The sequence below is a fragment of the Agrilus planipennis genome, unplaced genomic scaffold (genome assembly GCF_000699045.2).
Source record: "Agrilus planipennis isolate EAB-ADULT unplaced genomic scaffold, Apla_2.0 scaffold172, whole genome shotgun sequence".
Classification (NCBI taxonomy): domain Eukaryota; kingdom Metazoa; phylum Arthropoda; class Insecta; order Coleoptera; family Buprestidae; genus Agrilus; species Agrilus planipennis.
In genome coordinates, this window is record NW_020438999.1 from 325,415 (window position 1) to 349,971 (window position 24,557).

General features: G+C 36.1%; 4 protein-coding genes across 4 annotated transcripts in view; 3 read left to right on the top strand and 1 right to left on the bottom strand.

Moving 5' to 3' along the window:
* LOC108737873 (death-associated protein kinase 1) overlaps positions 1-2,989 on the top strand; it is a 27,302-nt gene extending 24,313 nt beyond the window's left edge. Inside the window, exons 12-14 of the mRNA XM_018471005.2 lie at positions 1,027-1,231; positions 1,289-1,522; positions 2,510-2,989. Of these exons, the coding sequence (XP_018326507.1) occupies positions 1,027-1,231; positions 1,289-1,522; positions 2,510-2,619 (549 nt within the window). The 3' untranslated portion in view covers positions 2,620-2,989. The remainder of the gene's footprint in view (positions 1-1,026; positions 1,232-1,288; positions 1,523-2,509) is intronic.
* Positions 2,990-3,238: 249 nt separating this feature from the next.
* LOC108737852 lies at positions 3,239-4,956 on the bottom strand. The gene is made up of 2 exons (XM_018470979.2): positions 3,782-4,956; positions 3,239-3,729 (listed from the first exon to the last, which is right to left on the bottom strand). Exons 1-2 carry the CDS (start codon positions 4,070-4,072, stop codon positions 3,457-3,459), a joined length of 564 nt encoding a protein of 187 aa, XP_018326481.1. The 5' UTR covers positions 4,073-4,956; the 3' UTR covers positions 3,239-3,456.
* Positions 4,957-5,829: 873 nt separating this feature from the next.
* On the top strand, positions 5,830-12,569 carry LOC108737870 (nucleolar complex protein 2 homolog). The gene is made up of 6 exons (XM_018471003.1): positions 5,830-6,494; positions 6,548-6,737; positions 6,796-6,959; positions 7,020-7,685; positions 11,661-11,876; positions 11,936-12,569. Exons 1-6 carry the CDS (start codon positions 5,934-5,936, stop codon positions 12,488-12,490), a joined length of 2,352 nt encoding a protein of 783 aa, XP_018326505.1. The 5' UTR covers positions 5,830-5,933; the 3' UTR covers positions 12,491-12,569.
* A 10,375-nt stretch (positions 12,570-22,944) lies between these two features.
* On the top strand, positions 22,945-23,884 carry LOC112904809 (nucleolar complex protein 2 homolog). The gene is made up of 2 exons (XM_025975805.1): positions 22,945-23,191; positions 23,251-23,884. The coding sequence occupies exons 1-2, from the start codon at positions 23,021-23,023 to the stop codon at positions 23,803-23,805; spliced, it is 726 nt and encodes a 241-aa protein (XP_025831590.1). The 5' UTR covers positions 22,945-23,020; the 3' UTR covers positions 23,806-23,884.
* Positions 23,885-24,557: the final 673 nt, after the last annotated feature.

Consider the following 24,557-nt stretch of genomic DNA (forward strand, 5'->3'; position numbering starts at 1 on the left):
CAGAACACTTAAAATCAATGAGGATCAGTTTACTAATGGACATGCCTTAGCGGTCAGAATTGTGGTACAACAAAAGAAAGAGATGGAACAAAGTTTCGGACAATATCCATCTCTCTCACGATAGTGCATAAGCGTGTCATGAAAGAGATAGCACTAGTCCGAAACTATACGCCATCTCCCTCACTTTTCGAGCCAAGAAATTATTACAATGACATACGGCTAAGGCACGTCCATTAATATATGTCTATGGTTAGGATATTGTACCTATTTATTGTATTTTTGAAGTAAAACTTCTATATATATAGACGGGGGTATTACGATTTTTCTGTCATGAAAAAGCGTTACGGCCGCGTTGAGGGGATAGACGATATATCTCATGTTGAGTGGCGGCAGCGGCGGAGGGAGAGAAGGGCTGGCGGAGGCGAAGAGAGGGCAACGACTGTATTAGAAAGATATAATGCGCAGCCGTGCGGAGAGCGGGATGTCCGATAGAGTCCCGGCTGTGTGTGCTGTGCTCAGCTGTTGTTTTCTTACCTCTGCTCTCCACGTGGCTGGGCATCATTGCTTCTATTTGCGGTCTGAGTAAAAACCAGATCATAATTTTCAGTAAAGCTGTGAAAACGAAATGTATACTGGGACACATAGTAGAAGTGAAACTTCAACGGACAAGTGGAAAAACGAATCGTAACAAAATTTTTATTTAAAGTTTTACGGGCAGGTTTTCAAATTAAACAAGTACATTAAAAATCTACCCGTAAAGCTTGAAGTAAAAATTTTGTTACGATTCGTTTTTCCACTTGTCCGTTGCCATTCGTTTTTCCACTTGTCCGTTGAAGTTTCACTTCTACTATGTGTTCCAGCACACATTTTGTTTCATATTCCATTTTATTTTATTATTATTTTTTTAATTTATGTATTTTATTTTTGCTCTTATTTTAAAGGGGAGTCACATGAAATAATCTGAGTACTGCCATACATCCACTATTATCTAACATAAGCGAAATAGTAATATTATTTTTCGTTTAGGCCATATTAATCGTTTGTCCTGGAATTATAATTGAAAAGCACGTTTTAAGTCCTCATGAACTTTGTATTCACTGTCCAGATCCATACGTATATGATCCGGCGGATATATTTGCAGCTACATTAGATGCAGAATCAGTCTTAGATATTGCCTTGTACAATCCAAACATTGACATACACGAAAGTATAACCAGTTTGATAATGTTTGGTATGAAAATAAGAAATCATTAGAAAATAATAAGTTTTTTAAATATTTCCTTTTTAGGCGATGCAGACTTAGCCAACGAAATAGAGTGGGGCTGTACGTTAAAGATAAATGCGTTACCAGCTCCTGTTAAATTAAAAGTTTGTGGTTTATTGGATCCACCAGAGCCTCAAGGAAAAGACTGGTGTTTACTTGCTTTTCGATTAGGACTCGAATCAGAGGTCATAGCTTCACTTGATTTACCACACACCAGTCGTACAATGAGACTGTTAAATGCAGTAGATTGCACTATAGGTATTTAGTTCTTTATAATTTTATGATTCTGAGACGGCGAGGCCTGATCGACACTCTTTGTTCATCTTCTTCCTTCCCTAGACAGGTCACATTCATCACATCACATCCTCTTCTATTATTTATTCCAAAAGATTCGAACGCCTTTGCCGCAAAACTAATGTCCGTAGTTTTGGTCCTACATTTTATCACATCTTTTCTTATTACGGCAACTTTGTAATTTTTGAATATTTACTAGCAATTATTTTTGTTAAGTTTTCTCAACTCTACTTATTCTTCTGAAATAATGTGTTTTTCAATATTTTGCTTCACAAAATGCATAAAGAAATATCTGTTAGTGAGTATTCTCATATTTCCAAGAGTTTGAAAAGAAAATTAGAGATTAATAACTTTCAGTAAAAAGATTATGCAATTAAACCACATATAAAAAATAAATTAAGTGTAATTTATAAATAACGACAGACAGCTGTAAACGCCATCTGCAGAGATTTGCCACTACTTAATTAAATAATTAAAACCTACCTTAAATAAGGGTCACCATTTAATTGGCGTGAACACGTGAAAAATGAAGAGTTTATTTTCTACCAAAAACCTCGACGTTTCATATTTTCACCCAATAATAATTTTAAATAACAGATAACTAATTGTAATTTTTTATAATGTTGAGAAAAACAGTAAATAACTCATTACTAATTTTTAATATCCATTCGTAATATTATTTAATAATACTCATATTCATCGTATGAGCTCCTAATGTAGCACTTATTGTTAGTCACAAAAACATTGTTTTATTTGTTAATTACAATTGCAAGAGGTTTATATAAATAAGAATAACTCGTAGTTTTGTTGTGAGTTTCAAAACTTTCACACTATGAGACTAACAAGATGAACAAACTTTTATAATCCAATGTGCCTTAATTAGTTTTTATTGTATATTTTTGAAAACAAAATACTTGGTGCTTTTCTTAGCTGATCTGTTTTATTCCACAGGGGCTCTGATAGCAAATTTGCATGATTTAGGAAGAAAAGATGTAGCGGACGTTGTATTACGTTCTGCACCATTAGTGCATTTAGTGAAGAACTCAAGCCTTTTAGACTAGAAGTGTAGTTTTTTAATTTTAAGTGTTGCATAATTAAAGTACAAAAATTACAAATCAACCTTAAAATAATTATTTCTATATAATGTTTCTCCATGATAACCGTAATTTAGATGCATTTCTTATATTTCTTAAAAATTTTATACGCTATGGCAAATGTGAGTAAATCATCGGTGTTGCTCCTATTCATAATTCTACTAAAAAATTAGTACGATCGAAAAATTGTAATTTCAGTTATTTAAACTATAAAAGAAACATTATTAATTAATAAGGAGCTTGTAAGCAGGACAGCCGTTCAATGAATATAAAAAATAATTTTTAAATTATTCGCTATAACATCTATTTAACAATTTCTATGCTTCATGTTAATAAATAAGAAATCCTGCAAAATGTTAAAAATTAAGTTCAATTAACATATATATTGGTAATTCTGGAGCATTGAAGCAATCCTTAATATATATTATTCATTTTATTCAAAATTAATTACATTTTAAAAAACGACTTATTAATCTACTAAATTATGCAAACAACACTTTACAGCATATGCATTTGTTTTAAGTATTTTATGTTTCAATAAACAGTATTCTAAAAGTTCTTGTTTACTTTGTCACTATTTAAAAATGTGCCATTTATTATTCTTCAAAAAAAAAAAATTGCATAACAAAATATTTTAGATGCATAATATTGAATATCAATTGATTTGTTGTTGATAGAGATATCTACTTTAATTATAAAAATTCAGTGGCTTTATCAACATGCATGTTGTGTAAACAATTAACATGATACCTCTCCAAAAACCTCTAACCTTAAGTGCACTTTATAGAAAATGTACACAGCTGTCTATTGTTTCCAGTTTAACATTATTTTATATACACGATGCCCATCATAATTTTGATTTACAGACTTTTCCTGCTTATGCATTGGGACTTGATATATGAATTCATGGTGGGGTCTTGTTTTCACAAAATCAGCAAGTTGTGGTTCTTTATCTTTTTGTGGATATGGTGCTCTACTAGGAATCTGTTTTGCTTTTTGTTCTGTCTCCTCCACCGAAAGAGGTATTAAATCCTTAAATATTTTTTTATCCGTAGGGAAATTGAGATACTTTAATGTCTAAAACATTTAATTGTTTATAACATCTATGATTACATAATATATCACTTACTTTTTCATTTAAAGTAGATTGGCTTTTCTTTTCTAACTCCATTGTAGTAGTTCTACTTGTGGGATGCACCAAATTGATTATTTTAGATGGAGTCTTTGAAACAGACTGACTAATTAACTGCCGACTATTTCTCTCAGAAGGGAAGTTATAATGGTTTATTTCACTTTCGGACTTCTCTTTTTGAGAAATTTGTTTCTCTTCATGTTCAAAAGTAACTGTTGTTTTTGGTAAAGGTTGCTCCGTGTTCCTTATTAGCGATTTTTTGTATTTAGCCGGTCTTAATCTACTCATTTTAAACTAGTACAAAGTAATACATAAAAAAATGAGTAGAATGTTTTATGATAAATACAATTCAACAAACTGTCAGTCCTTTTCTATACACATTATATTTATTCTTTAACTCAAAATTAGTCTTTTTTGTGAATATAAACAGTCTGATTAAAGCAATAGCTTCATTTAATTATTATTCAAACTGTCTATGACCAGTGATCAACATATGCACAATGAACTTCTCTTTCATGTTTTTTTAGAAAATGCCTAGATTTTGCTTTAAAACCACAACTACTACAAGTAAAGATACAATGTACTTGTCGCAAATGGTAATCAACACCCTTTTTCGAAATAAGCATTCTTCGACATAATGGACAATACTTTAAATGCTCTCTTTCTTCTTTAACAGTTTCTATAATCTCATCAAGTTCATTAATAACATCAATTGTTGAACGTTCTTTATTTTTTTCGGTTTTTTTTTTATTCAATGCTTGATCTAGAAGCTTATCCAATTCTTCCAAAAAACCCACTTCCATTTTATTACAAAATTGCTGTAAAGCTAAAATTCATACTGCAAAAGAATTGTTACTCACTTTTGATTCATTAAAAACAGAAATTATTACTGGAGTCAACTGATAGTTGACTGCATTGACTGTATCTAGGGACAACTGATAGTCGTGATAGTCAATGGAATGATTGATAGCATAGACATATATTAATGGACGTGCCTTAGCCGTATGTCATTGTAATAATTTCTTGGCTCGGAAAGTGAGGGAGATGGCGTATGGTTTCAGTCTAGTGCTATTTCATGACACGTTTACGCACTATCGTAAGAGAGATGGATATTGTCCGAAACTTTGTTCTATCTCTTTCTTTTGTTGTACCACAATTCTGACCGCTAAGGCATGTCCATTTGTCCATTAGTAAACGTCGATGATTGATAGTATATATTTTTTTAATCTATGGGAATTGGCGTCAGTAGCGTCGTTTCGACTGTAGAGTGTAGGCACACATACCTAACACATACAAATACATACATTTTGTTAGGGCTACACTATACATGCTGGAGTTTTCTGTAACCAACGTTGCATTGAAGCGCGCTCACGGCTCAAGCGATCCCCACTACGAATTCGACTACGTGGCCGAGTAGAAGGGGGACGTCCGTTGCATGATTTTGTTACATAGCAATCGCATGAAACGAACTTACCCTACCGTGCGTAAAGAAGTTTCACTTATATATATAGTTATTATGTAATAAAAAAAATTGCTAAAAATTTTGAACGGTTTAAAATATTGCATTTCTCTTAAATAAAAATTTAAGTGACTCGAGATCTATGGAAACACAATTACTTAAAGAACTACCACAGATATGCATAGACATATATATTAGTGGACGTGCTTTAGCCGTATGTCATTGTAATAATTTCTTGGCTCGAAAAATGAGGGAGATGGCGTATGGTTTCGGACTAGTGCTATCTCTTTTATGACAAGCGTACGCACTATCGTGAGGAAGATGGTTATTGTCCGAAACTTCGTTTCATCTCTTTTGCTGTACCACAATTCTGACCGCTAAGGCATGTCCATTAGTAAACGTCGATGAATTTATGTAACTAAATACGATATATAAGTATGATAACTAAGGTTTATAACTATTTACAGATATAAGATTAAAGTAATATTTACAGAAGTATTTAAGTCATTATTGTACATCACAATGACCATATATCTATGACATTTAATAACTTCAATTACGCTTTGTATATCTATTATCTATGAAATTAACCTCACTAAAAATTATTAAGTTAACCTCGTTGCTTCACACTACTTTCTAAGATTTTTTAAATTGTAGATGAAACCAAACAATTTTTTTTAATCAGTCATAATGAAAGTGCCTGCCGTTACAAGGAATGCTAAAAGTAGCGAATCAAAAAATCGACAGAAAATTAAACAATTAGTGAAGAGCTCTCGAATGAAATGTACTTTAAGACCCCATCTGAAAAGTGGAAAAACATCTAATAAAAATAAAAGCATAACTCTATCAAAAGACATGGAAATTGGTAAGGTGAAGAGAGGAAATAAACAGAAAGCTCATTTGGGTTTTATAAAAGATACTGAATCAGATTCTGAACATTTTATTGATGAAAGTGAAGAGGAAACTAACAATGAAAAGTCTATTTTTGATGAAAAAGCATCTGAAAATGATTCAGATACTAATTCCGTCGAAAATTATGATAACGAAGTGGAAGCTCACAAAAAATCACTTGCAAAACTTAAGGAAGTAGATCCGGACTTTTACAAGTTTTTAGAAGAAAACGATAAAAAACTGTTACATTTTGATGTCTCAGATGAAGAAGAAAACAGTGATAAAGAAAGAGAAGAAGCTGAATCTGTCCACAAACCCAATAGAGATCTTGAGGTTGCAAGTGATGAAAGTGATTTTGAAGTATGCATCTTTTTAATTTTTTATTTAATTTTATATAACTGTTTATATTTCAGTCTACTAAAGATGATTTAGTTGATGGTGAGCTATGTAAAGTTACTCTTAAAATGCTTAAAAGATGGCAAAATGAGTTACAAACTGATAAAAGCAACAAAACAATTAGTTGTGTGATTAAAGCTTTTCATGCAGCATTAATACAAATATCTTCACAGAATGATGAAGAAACTCCTGCATATAGAGTGGAAGGTAGTTTTTTGTCGATTTAGAAAAATTTATTATGCTAATCAAAAATTTTAAAATACAGGTTCATCAGTATTTAATGCTGTTATCCAGCTATGTGTCTTGGAGTTGGGTCCTGCAGTTCGTCGATATCTTGGCATCACTTATTCTAAACAGCCGCCACACAAATGTAAACGCTTTGTGAAAGTTAAATCATTATTGAAAGGATATTTTGCTGATTTACTTAAAGTAAGAAGTGCTTAGTTTTACAGTTAGTGAATTATTAAAATTAATATGCACATTTTTTAGCTTTTGGGTGGCGTAACTTCTCCAAACATACTTACAGTTCTCCTTAAACATATGCACTATATGCTTCCTTTAATGGTATCATTTCCAAATCTAGCAAAACCAGCCATTAAGCAACTGGTTCATCTTTGGGGCACAGCTGATGAAACTGTCAGAGTTATAGCTTTTCTTTGCATCATCAGATTAGTTAGTAATCAACAAATAAGTCTTTTGGATACTACGTTTAAAACAATGTATTTGACTTATGTTAAAAATTCAAAGTTTGTGAGTGTATCTACTTGGCCTGCTATAAACTTTATGCGTCGCTCATTGGTTGAAATATGTGCCCTTGATCTAAATGTCGCATACCAACATGTTTTTTTATATGTAAGACAACTGGCTATACATCTGCGAAATGCTATAACAATGCATAAAAAAGAACACATCCAAGCAGTATACAATTGGCAGTTTGTAAATTCATTAAAGCTGTGGGGTAATTTGTTGGAAAATACGTACGATAAGCCACAATTGCAGCCGCTGCTGTACCCTTTTGTACAAGTGTGTTTGGGTATGATTAAACTGGTACCTACTGCACAATATTATCCACTTAGATTTCATGTCTTACAAATTTTGATCAATTTGTCAAAGGAAACGGGAGTTTTTATTCCTATCTTACCATTTTTAATCGAGGTAAGGCCCACATAAGAAATTACATTATTTATCTATTTATTTATTTATTCATTTATTTANTATTTATTTACTTATTTATTTATTTATTGGAGAAAACAAATAGGCTGTTGAGACAGCCTAAAGAGAATAATATTAAAGCCACGGGAGGGAGCAGACTTATTAATTATAGAAAAAAAATAGATATGAAATGTAGGTAAATAAATTAATAGATACAATTAATAACTATAAAACAATCAGGTTCTTAATCAAAACTCATGCTGAGATATCAATGCAAATATCATAGGTTTAAAACACACTTATTCGGTTCATGTTGAATGTCCGCCGAAAGCTGATTCCAGGATCTTAAGATCCGAGGGATAGTTGAATTGAAGTGGTAGTTTGAACAACTGGGTATTTCAAGTACTTTATGACTAACGCAGAGGCTATAAAGTCCTTCGTGAAGGATCATCATCATGTGCAAGTTTTAAGTCAACGAGACGATGCAGGGAGGATACCGGTAAGATGTGAAATAAGATTGGAATTATTATAATTGTGGTCGAATGGAAAAAAGGGAGTATGATTACGATAAGCTAAAATTCGTAAAAATCTATTTGCACTGCTTCGACTTGCCTTCTGTCGTAAAGGATATATGGTGACCATATTGTTGCTCCATAGGGCAATATTGGCGTAACGAGTGACTTATATAGATACATAAAAGTATGAACATTAATGAATTCATTTGTTACCCTATGAATACAGTCAATCATTCTATTTGCCCTACGATACACATCATTTACCTGAGTGTCAAAACGTAGGCAAGTATCGAAAAGAATATCAAGATCTTTAACAATGTTTATGCGTGTCAGTACTGTATTACAATGATGATATGTAAAATTCATAAATCGACGCGGTCTATAAAACGACTGAACGGAACATTTATCAACATTCAAAAAGTGACCATTTTGTCGACACTAGGACTGAACAGAGTGCGACCGGAGGTTCGCAGCATCTATTGCATTGTTCATTATTTTGTAAATTTTTGTCATGAACATAGAGTAAAATATTACTATTTTTCACACAATGGGTAATATCTTTAATATTTAATAAAGATTACATAAAGTAGTGGGCCAAGATGGGAGCCCTATGGGACACCAGTAGACATATAAAAAGGTCGAGACAAACTGTTGTCAATTGAAAGGGCATCAGCCAATCCAGAGTGGCACCACGAATCTCGACATTTTCCAGTTTCATGTTTCAAGGAATCAAAGGCGCGAAAAAAATCAAGATACATGGTATCGACCTGACCGATGTCTGCGATCACCTGGGACACGAAGTATGTAAAACTTACAAGGTTTGTTACCGTCGACCTGCCAGTCAAGAAACCGTGATGATCTTTAGATATCACATGACATCCATTCTTGTATTTTCATAACAATGATGTAGTCGAGCAGTTTGGGAAGGATACTAATAGTAGAAATGGGTCTATAATTCGTTACTTCAGACGGATCACCGTTTTTAAGGACCTGTGTAACATACGGACTCTTCCAGGCACTGCGGAAGGAGCCGGACTGTACAGAGGTGGAAAATATAGTATGGAGGGACTCAACTAGCACGTCAGAAAGTGGGGAGACAAACCACGTAAGCAAACCATTCGGGCCAGGGCCGTAACTGGTTTTCATCCTCTTAAGAGCGTTTACAACATCACTTATTGAGACATTAAATAAGTCATATAATAGGTCAAGGGTAATGGGCACCTCGAGTCTGATGGGAAGAAAAAAATTATAACTTGTATAAAAAGTATTAAAATAGGAGGCAAAAAGATTGGCTGGTTCAAGAGGGTCAGACCAGGTATTACTGCTATAAGTAAAGAGTAAAGGTAAACCTCCGGATTGACGTTGCCCATTGACATATGACCAGAAAGATTTTACGTTGTGACGACACGAAGACTCAATAGAGTCCAGGTACTTTCTATAGCACATCTTACGATGTCACAGACATAAAACACGTAGTTGCCTAAATTCAATATAGTCACTTTCGGTGTGGGATAATCGGTAACGAAGATGGGCGCAACGCTTATCCTCAATGTTGGCTATAAGCTCCTTGGAAGGGCGTCGTCGGGGCAACGGAACATGAACGGTCACCAGGTTATTTAGAAAATTATAGAAGTTTTGAACCATGGTGTCCAAATCTCCGCAAAATTCAAAAAATTGGGTCCAGTCCGTTTGTTGAAGGGATGTCCGGATAAACTGAGTGTCAGTCTGACGAAAATCGCGATAAGTATATCGCTTATCTGAAGCTGGCGATAAAGTAGCAGGGACGTGGAATATAACTGGTCGATCCGAATCGATAGTTCATTAACTGTAGATTTAAATTTTCTATGGTTCTTGCGTATTGTTCATACACAGACACATCAGTACCTGGAGGGAAATATGCAGCACTAATAATTAACTTAATATCACCACGGAGGCATACACGAACAATAGCACATTCGGTATTAGTATCCGGATACTTGATAGAGACTGACAGTAAGTGGGATCTTACCGCGATGAAATGCCACCATCTCTGACAAGAGTTGGATTCGCCCCTATCTTTTCTGATGATAGTGTAGCCATCCAGGACGAGAGCTGAGATCTTTTGGCAAGATCACCACGTCTATATAAGAACAATTACGTCAGGCCTGAGGGGACACGTTGCCAAAACTGTGCTGGAGAGAGAGAGTTTAGTACAAAATCCACAAACGTTCTGATAGCAAACTTAAATTCTCTGCAGGGGAGCCTTTGTGTTTTTTTGAATTCCTTGGACGGCCTTTCGAAGCCAAGAGAGTTGGTATATTCCTCTAGTACTTTGCGCTAGGTTGGTCGGTTGGATGGGCTGCATTGTGTTTAGTAAGGACATCATAGATAAGGCCAATATATTCCCTCTGGTGTTGTGTTTTGTCTATAGTTGCACGCACCCTGGCTGGAAGGAATGCAGTGTTCTTTATGATCGAAAAGATCTGGTCTCTTGAGTCAAGTTGTATGCAGATGGGTCGTACATTCCCCATTGTTGGTTTGTCAAATCTAAATACTCTATCTTTGACTAAAGGAAGTGCTGGTATGGTCACCTTATTGCAGACTTCATGCAAAATAGTCTTAACCTTCTCTTGTGTGATCAGTACCCCCACCTCATCCCGTTTGCTAGGTCGAACTCCACAATACCAACAATATCAAGTTTTTCTTCTTACTGTTTCAATCCATAGTTTTTTCACGTATCTCATTTAGAACGGTCACCAACCTGGTTAGATAAACTAATCAAATCATTTATATAACCGTCTAATTTTGAATCTTGCTCAGTCTTTCTTCGATCGTAGTAATTATAGGTACAGCATTTGTAATTATATTGTCAAAATCATCTGGGAGACTAGCCTCATGGGGGAGAACACAGGCTGTGGAAGTGATGCAGATATCACTATCTGACTTTTGAGTAACTGTACATCTGGCCAAGATCGCGCATTCTTTGTGATAGCGTGCATTGCAGTTTGAGCAATGTACGTAGACCGCAGTCAGGGTTGAGCATTGTTGATAAGAGTATTTGTTAACCGAGGATAAAAACGAGACGTTCGCACTCATATAACTACGATTTCCGGTAGGCGCGGACACAGTAGGAACTGTAAGGCGTGTCTTGAGTTTAAGGTTAAATCCACGTTTCTTCATCATAACTCTGTGACGAGCCAACTAACTAATTTACAATTAATATCAATAGGCACAACCAAAGCCTCCTATACAACTTGCTAATTTACAATATTCATTCGGTAATCACTTACAATAAAGAAAATATTGGAGCAGACAAACCAAAAACTATTTCGCATGCGCCCTCTGACGACTTTTATATATTATTATCTACACTATATTTATTTAATGTATGGTTGTGTTTAAGAATATTTAGTAGAACCTGTTTTTTATTGATTTTTTTTTTCTTTAATAATGGCTACATTGTTAATTTTTGTTTGATTTGTAGGTTTTGCAAACATTCGACTTCAATAAAAAGCATACAAAAGTTTCAATGAAACCTCTTCAATTTACCTGTATATTGCGTTTATCCAAATCTCAGATGCAAGAAAACGGTTTCAAAGACACTCTAATTGAATCAATTTATGCACAACTACTGGAGTACTTGTCCTGTCAATCCCACTCAATAGCTTTTCCTGATTTAAGTCTATTTTGCGTTATGCAGGTATTAACTAAACAAAGAAAAAGCAATATTAATACAAAGCCAATTTTTTAATTTTTCAGATAAAGAAATTTTTAAAGGTTTGTCATGTTACAAATTACTGTAAAAAAATGCGACAGATTCTCGAGAAAATTCAACAGACAAATGCTTTCATCGAAAAAGAACGTAAAAGTCTATCGGTTTCTCTAACCGACTCGAAACAAATAGAAGCTTGGCAGACACTGACTAAGAATAAAGGAACTCCACTAACGACTTACTATGATGAATGGAATAAAATTAGGACGATAAAGAAAAATAAACTGGCAACTGAGAATGATAAAATCGGCGAATACAATTTACCCATTATAAGGAAAACGAAAAAAGAAAAACCGGATAGCGAAATTAAAAATCCACCTAATCCATTCCCTAGCGATAGTGAGTCTGATAACGAATTTAATTTCGGCGAAAGTGATGACGAGAAATCAACAGAAAATGAGCGAAAAACCAAAAGAGGCGCAAGAGGTAAAGGAAAGACAAACAAGAAACTAATTAGAAGGGATAATGACAGCAATTCTGTAAGTCCCGACGGAAGTGATGTTGAAGATTTAATTGAAGATATAAAATTAAGCGAATGGTAGTTCTTAATATGTATGTAGTCTTGTTTATAATAATTTTAAGAAATAAAAATAGCAATAAGGGCTACTAGAGAAAAAACTTTATCGTATTTCATTCCCACTAGCTAATGCTGTAGAAAGAAACGTAACTGTCTGTACGAGTGGGTATTGTTGGGTTTCTTCCAAGGAATACTTACTAACCAAAGCGGTCTTCTTCATCCGTATACGTTTAATACTTATTACATTCTAGATATCCTTTTAACAGGCAGTTGCTGAATACATTTAGGAGCCTCAACTCTCCAGAAGGAATACATCCTTAGTACCCATAAGCGAGATACGTCCCTCTACACATACAAATCCAAACCCATACTAGCGAATACGTTTCACTGTCATGTACTGAGAAACATCCTAATATTTCATTATTAACGGAATGTCTCGCCCTCCCCTTTCCCTAGTAGCAAAGCAAATAGCCAATACCAATTTGTCTCGGCCGCTAGCCGGCGGAATTTCAGGTTGATGTCTGCTGAGTACAGAGGAAAGGCCCCGCCGTCGTCGAACAGTGCGTGTGATCTTTTTTGTACACTCTGTCAATCCACGTAAATACCATATCAGTGAACAAATTATGTACTATACTTCATTTACTTTCTCTAGCGATGTGCCCCTTCCAATATCTTGGATGTGCGCTGGCAAAATCGTAGGTAGGGAGAAAAAAGCTCATTATGCTCTCGACTGTTGTTCATTAAACATACTTTTTCATACAGTACCTGCCAAAAGTTTTGTTCAATCATGAATAGTAGTGCGAGTCGAAAACAAGCGTTAAAGCCTTAATATGTCTTCAAATATAAATAAGCATCTCGTAGATATTTTCAGTAGTAATTGGTACCAATAACAGCACATTTGAGCAATGCAATTATAGTGGATAAAATGGTAAACTTTTCCGTGCAGTACTGTGCGGATTATACGCTCCTCGCCGGTTGAGAGTTTGACTGAGAGTTGTCTCCTTTTTTTTCTGGCCTAGTGCTGTTCTTTTCTACTTTGCGCCGGTCAAACTGAACGTCACATCGCTACAGTAGAGGGAGCGATGTTGAGTGGCATAGAGTTATGTGTATTACCTTTTTTTATTTTCGTGGAAGAGCAGACGACTGTTGGATTCTTTTAATACCGGAACATCTTCTGATTCACATAATAATTCATATGCATTAGTGAACTATAGCGATGGTTGCTATGGGGGAAGGGTATATATATATCTCTAAAAGTAGTTTTTTTCAATTTTAATATCTATCTATCTTCATTGCATATCAATCATATTGTTTTCGTCGTGACATTGAACGTTCGTCTCCCTTTAAAATCATTAATTCAGTATAAGGATTTGACAATTACTGAATGTGAGAACAAAATTGCCTTAATCGAAGACCGTCTGGCTCAGCTAAGCATGACCAAAGGAAGCTGATAGTTGAAAAGTATAATAATTCATTTCCTAATGATAAATTAATTGTCCATAAGATTTATGAAAAATTAATTGTAACAAATTGATCAGAGATACAAAAAATTTGGCTGTCAGGAAAGTCATCCTGACTGTTTACTGCCAATAAAGGGATTGCGAACTAAGCTAAAAGTTCTAAAATTAAGCATTGCATCGTGTACGTATTCACCAGATATCACAATCCTCACCGAAACTTGGCTCTTACTATACTTGAGCATTGCAGAAGCTTTCATTGAAAGCAATGATGTGTACAGGCTGGATCGAGATCCTCCAATCACTGATAGATTTAGAGGTGGTGGGACTCTCATTGCAGTGCAAAAGAAGTTTATCATCTCGCTATTCATTATAATACACAAGAGAGTTGAACAGTTTCTCATTAGAGTTGAAGCTTATGCACAGAAAATCATTGGTGCTGCATATTTTGCTCCATTCTGCCTCATTGAGGATTACATTAGTCATACTGAGGTAATTGAGAGTCGTTCTAATAGCAATCCAACCTTCAAGTTTATGGTTTATGGTGACTACAACCTGCATAATGTTAAATGGCTCAATGAACCCATTGAGTTTTAATATCGATATACAATACATTCTATTGCTGAGAAGTCCAGGGCAATCACAGATGCATTTAATATGCTTGAGCTTTATCAAGTTCATCTAGTGATAGTGGACAATAAAGATTATACTCTTGATTTACTTTTCATGGACTGTCCAGGAATCAGTCACTTTCCATGTTTGAATACTCTCCCAAAAATTAACGTTTATTACCCTCCTGCAATTTTTAGCGTGCTGTGCCATACTCACTCTAGTAATAATTTAAATTATTCGTTAATTGATTAATTGATTATTAACGTTTATTGGTTTAAACTGCACTAAAAGAGTAGATAAATTTTGTAACATAATTAATGATATCATATATGGACCTATAAAACGGGTCCTAGTGATTACCGAACATGGTTTAATATAGATCTTACCTTTATCTATACATTTACAAAAATTTCCAAAAATGTTGGCACTGGACGTAACGTTGAGAAGCTATAGGAGGACCTTGATAGATTTGCAAACTGGTGAATAAATAATGGTCTTATTTTAAGTTTTAAATGTCGATAAATGCCAGGTCATGTTTTTATATAAAATACGCGATAGTTTGGCTTCTAATTAGTCGTTAATGAACTCTGACGTGGTCAAATCCTCGGATGTCAAGGACCTAGGAGTGATTTTCAATGGAAAATTGAGGTTCAGTGGGAATACGATTTATTCTAGAATAAAGGTGACCGTCCCAAGCTTGTTGTAGTTTCGGGCAACGCCCCTTCCGGCACGATGGATTGTATAGCCTCACATTCGGAATTCGGAATGCAATTCTATTGGTAAGCGCTTCCTGATTAGGTATTATGCTATGAGCCACTTGCTAAAGTAATTCATGACGACCAAGATGTATTGATTATCGAAGTCTATCATTGTGAATGGTCATGCCACGTCGACTGCGACTTTTTGTTTTCTGTCCCTTACAGCGACGCATTGAGCATTTCCTTCACCAGTCTTTCTACTTTTTAGCCAATAAAGTCACTCGCGTACCTTCCCAAGAACCCTCATAATGCTAAAATATCCTTTGCCATGGATTGTTTCTAATACTTCTGAAATTCTTGAAAAATACCACTTGAAGTTTGTTTCTGGTTCCATCTGGACTCTCCCACATTTTTTTAAAAACGCCATAGCCCAAGGTAAGGGAGGTCCACTGGGCCCAATAATTTTTCGTTTCTTGGGTTAAGTGACTCACTTCTGTCCATGATGGTCTTGAGGTTCCGGCTTTTTACCACCTCATTATTGGGCATCATCATATCTTTGTCTTTGCTCTGATCTTTGATTAATTCTTTATCTTCCTAGGATCCCTTAGGCTGAATCTTGGTTAGATTGCAACAACCCTTCTTTCTTCTCTATAGTTAAAAAATGTCTACAGTTTCGTTCTCGTCTCAAGAATGCTTTACTACTGTACTGGTGACCTTTTCCTTTCCGTCTTGTACCTGGGATAACACACCACCAAATCTCACATTACTAGGATCGGCTTCAATGATAAACGGTTCGCTGAACTGTGCGTATGTCCAGATTGAGACTCCAGAGAGTGCTGAAGTTTTTAAATGCGCTTTTGCATTCGGGTGTCTATTGGAATAAAACTTCATCTTCGGCAAGTCTGTGTAGTGATCGTATGAATCTTCGACGGTAGGAGCGAAGTCCCAGAAATCTTTTTTAAATTCGTGCCGACCCTTGGTAAGGGCCAATTTCGTAAGATGTCCGTTTTGCATGGGTCGGCCCTAATTTCTTCCATTGTTATAACATGCCCCAGGTACTTCTGTTCTCTCAGGGCATATGTCTTAGGACTTAGCTTAAGCGCATGTCTTAGAACTAAGCTTCAGCGCATGCCTTAGGTCTTAGCTTTAATTTTGCGATTGTCAATTTTTTGAATACTTCGATCACGTTTTGGAGATAATGGTCGTCACCAGTATGATGGTGTCGTCTAGGTAACCAAACAGATTTCCCAGTTTAGTCCTTATAATACAGTGTGCATGACTCTTTCGAATGTAGCCGGTGAATTGCACAATCCGAAGTACATTGAACTTTCAGTTTCACTTCTATGTGCCAGTATTCACTTTTCTAGTCGGGAGTAGAGAACTATTTAGCTTCAACTAAACTCTCTAAGGTGTCGTCGATTCGTACTTGTGTACCAGCACTATAGAAGCCCAAGAAATTAGAGCTGGTTAGATCACCCCTTGTCTATGGATGTCCTTTATAAGATTATTAACTTCCTCTTGTTTAGCCTAGGGAATTCTTCTGGGTGGTTGCTTGATAGGCCTTGCTGTTCTAGTGTTGATGCAGTGGCATGTTAAGTTTGTCCTACTAAAGTCTTAATGTGAGATGACGATGACTTCACGATCTTTCTAAATATGTATGACTTGCTAGGGTTATTTGTTATTCGTGGAAACTTCCATGAAAATTGGATAAAATTCTTTGGCGACGCTGAATTCGTTCTTCTCTCATCGAGTTTTTTGGATGATGTAATGTTTGTCGGGAAGCCGGCGAATTACTATCTTAAATAGAGATGGTTGTGTTTTTCTTTATTCAATAATTTTTGACTTTAAACGTAGTGCGAGAGCTTGGAAAAACATTTTTAATATTATGAACATTAATAAAACAATTTTGCGCTAATTATTAGATCAACTTAAAAGTATTTAAACGTTTTTTAGATTTTTATTAAAGTTCGTAATAAATTTTAAAAATTACTAGTTAAGTAATACCAAGAAAAAGTAATTTACTGTATTTTAAATTTAACCATCACCAATAAATATAACTTGAAAAAATCTACATTTTATCATTCATCATGAACATAAAGTTTTATTTACGTGGGAGCTTGCAGCACATATCAAATATGTAATACACAAACGCATTCCGAATTGTTTTCATGGGCAGCTCAGTTGCGATGAAATTTCAACCACTCCTTTCGAAATGCATATAATTTAAAGCATTCCTAGCAATTTTTACTTGAACTTCATATACACATGCAGATACATTTGGAACAAGGTTTGAATATAAAATTCCATTTAAATAAAATTTATTGTGATTTACTTTCTATTGTAATACGTAAACTAATTTTATTATAATAAATTAATTAGGAAAGGTAAGATTTCGGATGAAATTTTAATAACTGTATTAGGATTAATTGCGATTTACGTCGATAGAAAATTATTGTTTGTATGAACTTATTCTAGTGTTTAATTACCTACTGAACATGTCAAGTTTGAAAAAATTACTCCAATTAATTCTACTATTAAAGGTCAGTCACTTTCATTTTATAATGATACAATGTCGCTTATAGCAATTTACTAGTTTAATTTTGTTAAAACTGAAAAGTAATTTTAAAAATATTTCAGTAACGATGAAAAGTTCTTCGAGGAAAAACCGCTACACGTACGTAATCATTACGTCATTAAAGTAAATATCGTCGTACCAAGTTAGTGTTGACAAATTGTCTCAAAATACACAGATTATGCGGAAATGGTAATAACGATTGCGCAATTATCCGATTAATCTATTAAGTTTCAAGTGTATTAATTTTTCAAAAGAATAAGTTATTCAAGTTGTTGATTAAATGAATTATTTTATTAATCAGAACAATCGATTAAGTATTTCAATTTATCAAATTGTTTATTAAAAAAAAAAATGGTTGAACTAAGAAATGTAAAATAAGGGGATTACACAGACTACCATTAACTAAGAAGTAAGAGGCCGAGAAAATCATACGCAATATGACGAAGGATGGGATAATAGAACTAGACCCTAGATATAGCCGGCAGTTTTGGTTAAGAAGAAAGAAGGGTCAAGGCGTTATGTGTGAACTTTCGCCAGTTATATAGTGCGAGGAAGAAAGGTAGCTATTCATAAGTCGAGACAACGTTACCTTGAACAAGCTTGTTAGGTCTACGTTTTTCTCATCCTGGGACCTTAAAAATCGATACTTGCAAGTAGATCTGGATCTTGATGCTAAAGAAAAGAGGGCATTCTCCATTGGAACAGGACTGTTGCAATTTTAGGTGATACAGTTCGGTCAATGCAACACGCCAGCCACATTTGAACTGCAAAGGCACAGAGTTGGGAGTATTGGAACCAGTTGCTGAAATACACCACCGTAAATAGGAAGAAGAACCTGAAATGAAACTGACATCACTTCCTGCAACTTATACAGAACAAGTGTGTAGGTTAAGTAACTATCTCAACGAGTACTAAGTCAAGCAACTGGAAGAACTTTTTGGCCGTTTTCAACACGTCTTCGCCCTGTCAGATTAAGACTTTGGTAGGACCAACTTAATATACCACCGCATCAACACTGAAACAACAAGGTCCATCAAAATACCGACTAGAAGAGTGCCTTGGGAGAAGTAAGAGCAAGTCAATAATCTTATAAAAGACATGCTTCAGCAGGGGGTAATAGAACCATCTCAAAGTTCTTATGCTTCCCCTACAGTGGTGGTACGTATGAACGACGATTCCATGAGATTTTGCATTTTGTGGGGACTACCGGAAGCTAAATGACGTAACGCTGAAGGAGAGCTACCCATTAAATCGAATCGACGACACACTAGACAGTCTAGCTGGAGCTAAATGGTTCTCTAATTTTGATTTGAAAAGTGGATACTGACAAGTGGATATGTATCCGCAGGATAAGGAGAAGTCTGCCTGGAAATGGTCTATGGCAGTTAATTGTGACGCCTTTTGGATTATGCAATGCACCGGCTACATTCGAAAGACTCATGGACACTGTATTACAAGGATTAAACTGGAAAATCTGTTGGTTTACCCAGACGACATTATCATACCTCCGAAACGTGAGTCAAGTCTTCAAGAAATTGTCAGCCGTATGATTGAAGTAAAGTCCCAGGAAATGTATCTTTTTTAGGAGAGAAGTGAAATACCTAGGCCATGTCATAACACCAGAAGGAATTATGACCGACCCCTATAGGACGGATGCTGTACGAAGTTGGCCCAAACCGAATGATCGTCACGAACTTAGATGTTTTCTATGACTCTGTTTCTACTACCGAAGATTCATATGAGGATTTGCTATATAGGCAGACCACTACATAGACTTACAGATGGTGAGTTTCATTCCATACAATTCCAAGAATACACTCTCTGGAGCCCCAATCTTGGCGTATCCACAGTTCAACGAACCCTTCATTATTGATGCCGGCGCTAGTATTGTGGGGCTAGATGGTGTGCTATCATAAGTACAAGAAGGAAAGGAAAGGGTCATAGGGCACTTTAGTAAAACACTCTAGAAACCAGAAGGAAATTATTGTGTCACTCGTCGAGATCTACTGGCTGTGGTTAAAACCTTCCAGCATTTCGACAAGTACTTGTATGGATGAAAGTTTCTTTTAAGAATGGATCACTCCTCCCTAAAGTGGCTACTGGAATTGAAGAACCCAGAAGAGCAGATTGTACGATGGTTAGAACGACTTCAAGAATATAAGTTTGACATCGAGCATCGCCCAGGCAAGCAACACGGCAACTCAGATACACTATCCCGGAGACCTTGCGTGGAAAACTGCAAACATTATTCATCTGCGGAGAAGAAGGAGGAGCTGGCATCGATTTGTTGTAATCTAACCACCGTTCAGCCTGAGGGTTCCTGTGAAGGTAGGGCATTAATCAAAGTCCAGAGGAAGGACGAAGATATTGGCCTAATAATGAGATGGAAAGAAACCGGAACCTCAAGACCACTGTGGGAAATGTAAGCCACCTAAGTGAAACAACAAAAAGTTATTGGGCACAGTGGACTTCCCGTAAATTAGAGCACGGCGTTTAGAAAATAATGTGAGAAAGTCCAGATAGAACCAGAAACAGGCTCCAAGTGGTACTTCCGAAGAGAAGGATTTCAGATGTCTTAGAAACAGCCCATGACAAGGGACATTTCGGCGTTACGAAGACTCTAGGGAAGCTACGCGAACAATTTTATTAATTGGTGCAGGAAATGCCCGTCATGCGCCACCAGTAAGGGACTGAAGACAATAAGTCGTGGACGAATACAGCAGTACAACGTGGGAGCGTCATTTGGGAAAATCGCAGTGCACGTGGTAGGATCATTCCCAGTGACGGGCTCCGGTAACCAATAGATTTTGGTAGTTATAGATTACTTTGGCAAGTGGCTCGAAGCATATGCCATACCGAACCAAGAAGCACACTCCGGCACTGGGACGCTTGTCAATGACTGGATTATCCGATATGGAGTAGGTACCATTGGAATTGTATTCCGACCAAAGTAGGAACATCGAAACGGCTTTGTTCTAGAATATCACTGAACTAATGGGCATTACTAAAACGAGGACTATGCCCTTTCATCCACAGTCTGACGGAATGGTCGAACGATTAAACGCTACTCTGGAGACCAGTTTGAGAAGCGTCGTCAACGAAAACCAAACTGACTGGGACCGACACTTACCACTATTCCTCCTGACGTATAGATCCGCCATCAATGAGTCAACTGGAAGAACATCGATAATCTTTTATTCGGAAAAGAATTCAGGTTGCCAGCGGACATGATATTTATCCGTCCTGAAGAGTCTCCAGTACCTACAGACGAATACATGGGCGAACTACCAGATCGACTAGAAGCCATCCATAACGCTGTGCGTACAATGCTACGATTTGAGATTGACCGCATGAAGACCAGATACGATCCACGAGTCAATTCTGCTGGGTTTAATGAAGGCGACAATGTATGACTATATAATCCATCAAGGCGGAAGGAAACTACAACAGACTTGGGATGGTCCATACACCGTTACTCGACACATCAGCGGTGTTATTTACCGAATTCAAAAGGGACCTCGGGCAAAAATGAAGATCGTCCATTTTGACCGGCTTGCTCCCTACAGAGGCGACGTCACTAATCAGAACGATCACTTTTAGGAGGTGGGTAACGTCACATGTATGTAGGCAATTCCCAACATACATAGTGGCAAAGAAGACCAGGTTTTGAGAAGGCACATACTGGAACATTCTGGAATAGGGTCAGCCTCTGTAAATAGTTGTCGCTAGATCGAGAGTTAGTTAGTACGAATAATAGAATTCAAGGCGATACAAAGCTAAGAAGAAGGAGTGAAGAAGTGACAAAGAGTTTATAGTGGTGAATTGATAATTGAACAGAAGTGCTATTTAGACAGAAAATAGTTAAATAAATGTAGTAATAGTGCGAAGAGGGTTTAAATTCGTCACAGTATTTACACAATAATTATTTGCATGGGTTAAATGAAAAATGTCTATCTAGCGGTTTGGTCCGATTTCGATGTTTAACATAGTTTTGGTCAATCGACAGAGACGATAGAAATTCTGAGACGCTTGCTTACATGTGCATGTACCGTACGTCTACGTATGAATTGTATACTATACGGCGTGTACTCATAAGATTAATTATTATTTATGTGGGTTAGGGTTGAAATCAGTTAATAATGCTCTTGATGTCTACTACTATCGGCAACCGACACTACTATAAAGTCAAAGGATAGGGCGGAAAGTCCTTTTCAGCCTACCTTTGGGAATCGTGGTAATGAGTTGGTAGTGGTTAGAGAGAGACATGTGGAACAGACGAAATGAATACAGTAGGGATGTAGAAAATACTACAAATGGCGTGGTGAGCGCCATCTGTAGTACGATGGTACATTTGAGGATTACATAACATAACAGAGCGTTAAGACAGCAGGTAAAGGTTGGACTGTGTTCTGTCGGAGCTGTCTGCGACGCGCTGATGAGATCCAAAAAGATCGAAATCGCGATCCGCGTCTGGCAGTTTCAACAGAACACAGACCACTTCGAATTATTTTGTTCGATTATGGTAACGTGCCTATCACGTTGAGGTGAGCTACGCCGGGATTCGTTTCAGCAAGTTGATATCCATATTTTTAAATGGACCTTGTTGGAGCATATGTAATCCTCAAATGTAGCATCGTACTACAGATGGCGCATCGCGATCCGCGTCTGGCAGTTTCGACAGAATACAGACCACTTCGAATTATTTTGTTAGATTATGGTNTGAGCATTGTTGATAAGAGTATTTGTTAACCGAGGATAAAAACGAGACGTTCGCACTCATATAACTACGATTTCCGGTAGGCGCGGACACAGTAGGAACTGTAAGGCGTGTCTTGAGTTTAAGGTTAAATCCACGTTTCTTCATCATAACTCTGTGACGAGCCAACTAACTAATTTACAATTAATATCAATAGGCACAACCAAAGCCTCCTATACAACTTGCTAATTTACAATATTCATTCGGTAATCACTTACAATAAAGAAAATATTGGAGCAGACAAACCAAAAACTATTTCGCATGCGCCCTCTGACGACTTTTATATATTATTATCTACACTATATTTATTTAATGTATGGTTGTGTTTAAGAATATTTAGTAGAACCTGTTTTTTATTGATTTTTTTTTTCTTTAATAATGGCTACATTGTTAATTTTTGTTTGATTTGTAGGTTTTGCAAACATTCGACTTCAATAAAAAGCATACAAAAGTTTCAATGAAACCTCTTCAATTTACCTGTATATTGCGTTTATCCAAATCTCAGATGCAAGAAAACGGTTTCAAAGACACTCTAATTGAATCAATTTATGCACAACTACTGGAGTACTTGTCCTGTCAATCCCACTCAATAGCTTTTCCTGATTTAAGTCTATTTTGCGTTATGCAGGTATTAACTAAACAAAGAAAAAGCAATATTAATACAAAGCCAATTTTTTAATTTTTCAGATAAAGAAATTTTTAAAGGTTTGTCATGTTACAAATTACTGTAAAAAAATGCGACAGATTCTCGAGAAAATTCAACAGACAAATGCTTTCATCGAAAAAGAACGTAAAAGTCTATCGGTTTCTCTAACCGACTCGAAACAAATAGAAGCTTGGCAGACACTGACTAAGAATAAAGGAACTCCACTAACGACTTACTATGATGAATGGAATAAAATTAGGACGATAAAGAAAAATAAACTGGCAACTGAGAATGATAAAATCGGCGAATACAATTTACCCATTATAAGGAAAACGAAAAAAGAAAAACCGGATAGCGAAATTAAAAATCCACCTAATCCATTCCCTAGCGATAGTGAGTCTGATAACGAATTTAATTTCGGCGAAAGTGATGACGAGAAATCAACAGAAAATGAGCGAAAAACCAAAAGAGGCGCAAGAGGTAAAGGAAAGACAAACAAGAAACTAATTAGAAGGGATAATGACAGCAATTCTGTAAGTCCCGACGGAAGTGATGTTGAAGATTTAATTGAAGATATAAAATTAAGCGAATGGTAGTTCTTAATATGTATGTAGTCTTGTTTATAATAATTTTAAGAAATAAAAATAGCAATAAGGGCTACTAGAGAAAAAACTTTATCGTATTTCATTCCCACTAGCTAATGCTGTAGAAAGAAACGTAACTGTCTGTACGAGTGGGTATTGTTGGGTTTCTTCCAAGGAATACTTACTAACCAAAGCGGTCTTCTTCATCCGTATACGTTTAATACTTATTACATTCTAGATATCCTTTTAACAGGCAGTTGCTGAATACATTTAGGAGCCTCAACTCTCCAGAAGGAATACATCCTTAGTACCCATAAGCGAGATACGTCCCTCTACACATACAAATCCAAACCCATACTAGCGAATACGTTTCACTGTCATGTACTGAGAAACATCCTAATATTTCATTATTAACGGAATGTCTCGCCCTCCCCTTTCCCTAGTAGCAAAGCAAATAGCCAATACCAATTTGTCTCGGCCGCTAGCCGGCGGAATTTCAGGTTGATGTCTGCTGAGTACAGAGGAAAGGCCCCGCCGTCGTCGAACAGTGCGTGTGATCTTTTTTGTACACTCTGTCAATCCACGTAAATACCATATCAGTGAACAAATTATGTACTATACTTCATTTACTTTCTCTAGCGATGTGCCCCTTCCAATATCTTGGATGTGCGCTGGCAAAATCGTAGGTAGGGAGAAAAAAGCTCATTATGCTCTCGACTGTTGTTCATTAAACATACTTTTTCATACAGTACCTGCCAAAAGTT